Here is a 3,456-nt window from a genome sequence, read left to right as displayed (position 1 = left end):
ACACGTCCCACAGTACCTGTGTCAGAAGACGAGTCACCCCGAGTACCAAGCAACAAATTCTGACTGGAGTCACGAGAACTAGGCACGGCTTCCTGGACTGTGGGTGTAGCTGCAGCAAGGGAGGCACAGCCTCCACTGGATCCGACTCCTCCACGCTCCTTGGCACACAATTTTTTCTTTAACTCTGGAAACCAATCAGGCACCCCATGCTTAGTAAAGCATGTATCCTCAGTATGACGAGTTTGTCCACAGAAAGTACACTTCAAATCATCTTTATTTTCTCGGTTGAAAGGTCGAGAATTTAAAGATTGATTAGAAAAATTACTAGCACGATGAGTACCAGCTGGCCGAGAGATCATTGCCATGGACGGCAACCCTCCTTGATTGTTACTCCCCCCCCTCATCATGGTAGCATGTCGTTGAGCTTCACGCCGAACAATAGAAAACACCTCCTCAACAGAAGGTAAAGGCTGAGTACGTAAAATATCACTACGTACTTTATCAAACACATCATCCAAACCCGCCAAAAAAGCATACACACGATCAACTTGAATTTCTTCTCGAAGTGTCTTGAAATCCACAGCACATACCATCTTGATTGGTCTCCGTTAATCTAACTCCTGCCAAACGGACTTGAGATCAGCATAATACAGGCCAACTGGCCGGCCCTCTTGACGAAGTCTGAACGATTTAACCTTCAATTCATAAATCTGAGAAATATCTGAGCCATCATAATAAGTCCGAGCCACTTCTTCCCAAATTTCTTTAGCGGTACGCAGGTGAATAAAAAATCCCATGATAGCAGGTTCCATGGAATTGATCAACCACCCTTTTACTATTGCATTCCCTGTCTCCCACGTCTCATACTCAGCACTATTCTCAGCAGGCTCCTTGGTGCTCTCAGTCACAAAGCCCTTCCTACCGCGTCCAGCAATGTGCATCTCCAAAACTTTGGACCAAAGAGGATAATTTGATCCATTTAATTTCACGGTATTTGGTACAGCAGACGCATCACTCTGAATAACAACCGGATTCAATACTGGATTATTGGTTGAGTTACTGCCCTCTAACTTCAACATGCCACTGCCTCCTTCTGATGCCATTCGACTTTACTCACAAAAAAAAAAAAAACCAAGACTAATACTGAGATTCACCACACTGCAGAAAACACTGCAGAAAACACACTGCAGAAAACACTGCAGAAAACACACTGCAGAAAACCACACTGCACACAGCAACACTGTTTACTGCAGAAAAATTGCAGAAAAAAACACTGCAGAAATCGCAGCAATACCACACACACACAACGACACTATTTGCTGCAGAAAAATTGCAGAAAAAACGCACCACCCACACTGCTGCACACGCAGCAAGATTACACACACACACGGTACCACTGTTTTCTGCAGAAAATTTGCAGAAAAACAGTCAACCAAGCACAGCAGAAAAACTAGGGTTTCGGCGCTCTTGATACCAAATAGAACTTTTACGGGAATAATTTAATCTTCTATTACTTGTTTAGAAATATATATATGTGCTATTATAGTTTTACAAGGAAACAAAAAACATATACACAAACCTACTTAATAAAGGACTCCTATTATTTACATTCCCTTTTTTTCCTAATATTGACTCACGCTAACATATCCTCCACTTCATCGACTTCATCCAGCAATCCGTCAAGAACCTACTAAATCACTATCTCATCAAAACAGCAATCACATACGCGAATAATTCAGCAGTCTAAATAAATCCAGCATCCCCCTCAATTGTCACATCAAGTGTTATAGAGAAATGATGCAAAATACTACGTACTTGAAGGGTGCTAATTTCACGAAGAGATCTGTGATATATTTATGCATAAAGTTAGTCACATACACCAAGTTCAAATTCATTGTGCCTTCCTCGAGGATGAGCAGAATGCAACCCGCCTTAAGAAGACCAAATGTTGGAGCGAGATTTCCTACGAAAGGAAATACCTCCACAGATATGTTGACTGCAATCCTCATGTTCGCCGAATCCTTCCTTGAGGTGTCCCAAAATAATCTTCCTCTTCCATGGCTTGCCCGGGCGGGGTACCTGTAAAAGATGCTTCGACGCTCAAGTCAGTCGATTGATTTCTCTTCTCTGGATTCTCTCGGGTTATCCTTACGTACCTTATTCTTTGGCTCCTCTCCCTATTTATAGGATTGCATGCTTGAGGATCAAGCATCACGACCAGTTCTCCTTCCCCACTTGCCTAGTGGTCATCCGTCATATGGTTGCATGCTTTGGGAACAACTGCCATGACCTGTCGCCCTCCCCCACTTCTTCTCCGTAGTGGGGTAGTTATCTAGGCACGTTCCCTTGCGTCCGTGTATTTCTTGCGTCCGTGACGCAACTTAGTGTCGGTGTCAAAGTCAATATATATGTATGCGTGTGTGTCTGTATAAAAGCAGATAGGTGTGCAGACTAGGGGGCGAGAGGGATGCGCTACTGGTCGTGGTGCTTGATCCTCAAGCATGCAATCCTATAAATAGGGAGAGGAGCCAAAGAACAAGGTACGTAAGGATAACCCGAGAGAATCCAGAGAAGAGAAATCAATCGACTGACTTGAGCTTTTACAGGTACCCTGCCTGGGCAAGCCATGGAAGAGGAAGATTATTTTGGGACACCTCAAGGAAGGATTCAGCGAACGTGAAGATTGCGGTCAGCATATCTGTAGAGGTATTTCCTTTCGTAGGAAATCTCGCTCCAACACCAAAAAACATACAACATTAGATTGAGAACAGACGCGATTCCAAAATTTATTTGGAAAAATGAAACCAAAATACATGAATTTCGATTAAAATCATTGGTGTCTATTTTATCATCAAGGAAACAAGATTTCACTACATGCAGGTGTCAAATGTTAAAATCCCTTGATAGAATTTTTTTCTTCCATTTTATATTGTTTTTTTTTTCTTTCAGCAAGAGGGTCTTCCTGAGTGACGGAAGAATCTCACTCTAGGGATCGAAGGTCAAGAAATTCAATAATACAACGCTCAAAGAAATTCAATAACAACGTTCAAAGTGTCCATATTTCATATGCATCAAAGAATAAGGAAAAAAAAAAAAAAAACCTAGCAGGACTTAGTTTTATACGTTTAACTAATAAGGGCGCCGAAACCATAAACACTAGCATTTAGTAGCATTACCGCCACATGTATTAAGACCAAAGTCATATCCACAGGAAAAATCTTCCATGTTTAAGCACTGTCCTGCATTTTCCTTGTCAAAACATAAGACGCCATCTACCGTAACATATTCACTTTTAGGTTCTGCTAGTAAATGCTCAATAGTTTCGGATTCATCTTCTAATGCAGGATCAAAAGAATCTTCCACTTTCACATATAAAAAATTGAAAATAAATTATACAAGTGACAATCCCACTCAAGGAACTAAGGGGAGACGTAATTTTAATTACTGACTTGTGAG

At 41.6% G+C, this 3,456-nt stretch overlaps 1 protein-coding gene across 1 annotated transcript; it reads right to left on the bottom strand.

Annotated features, from left to right (window-relative positions):
- Window positions 1–608: 608 nt before the first annotated feature.
- LOC137721979 (uncharacterized) lies at window positions 609–1,103 on the bottom strand. The gene has a single exon (XM_068460993.1). It carries the CDS (start codon window positions 1,101–1,103, stop codon window positions 609–611), a length of 495 nt encoding a protein of 164 aa, XP_068317094.1.
- Between the last annotated feature and the right edge of the window lie 2,353 nt (window positions 1,104–3,456).

The sequence above is a fragment of the Pyrus communis genome, chromosome 17, assembly GCF_963583255.1.
Source record: "Pyrus communis chromosome 17, drPyrComm1.1, whole genome shotgun sequence".
In the NCBI taxonomy this organism is placed as follows: domain Eukaryota; kingdom Viridiplantae; phylum Streptophyta; class Magnoliopsida; order Rosales; family Rosaceae; genus Pyrus; species Pyrus communis.
This window is presented reverse-complemented; position numbering and strand designations above follow the sequence as displayed.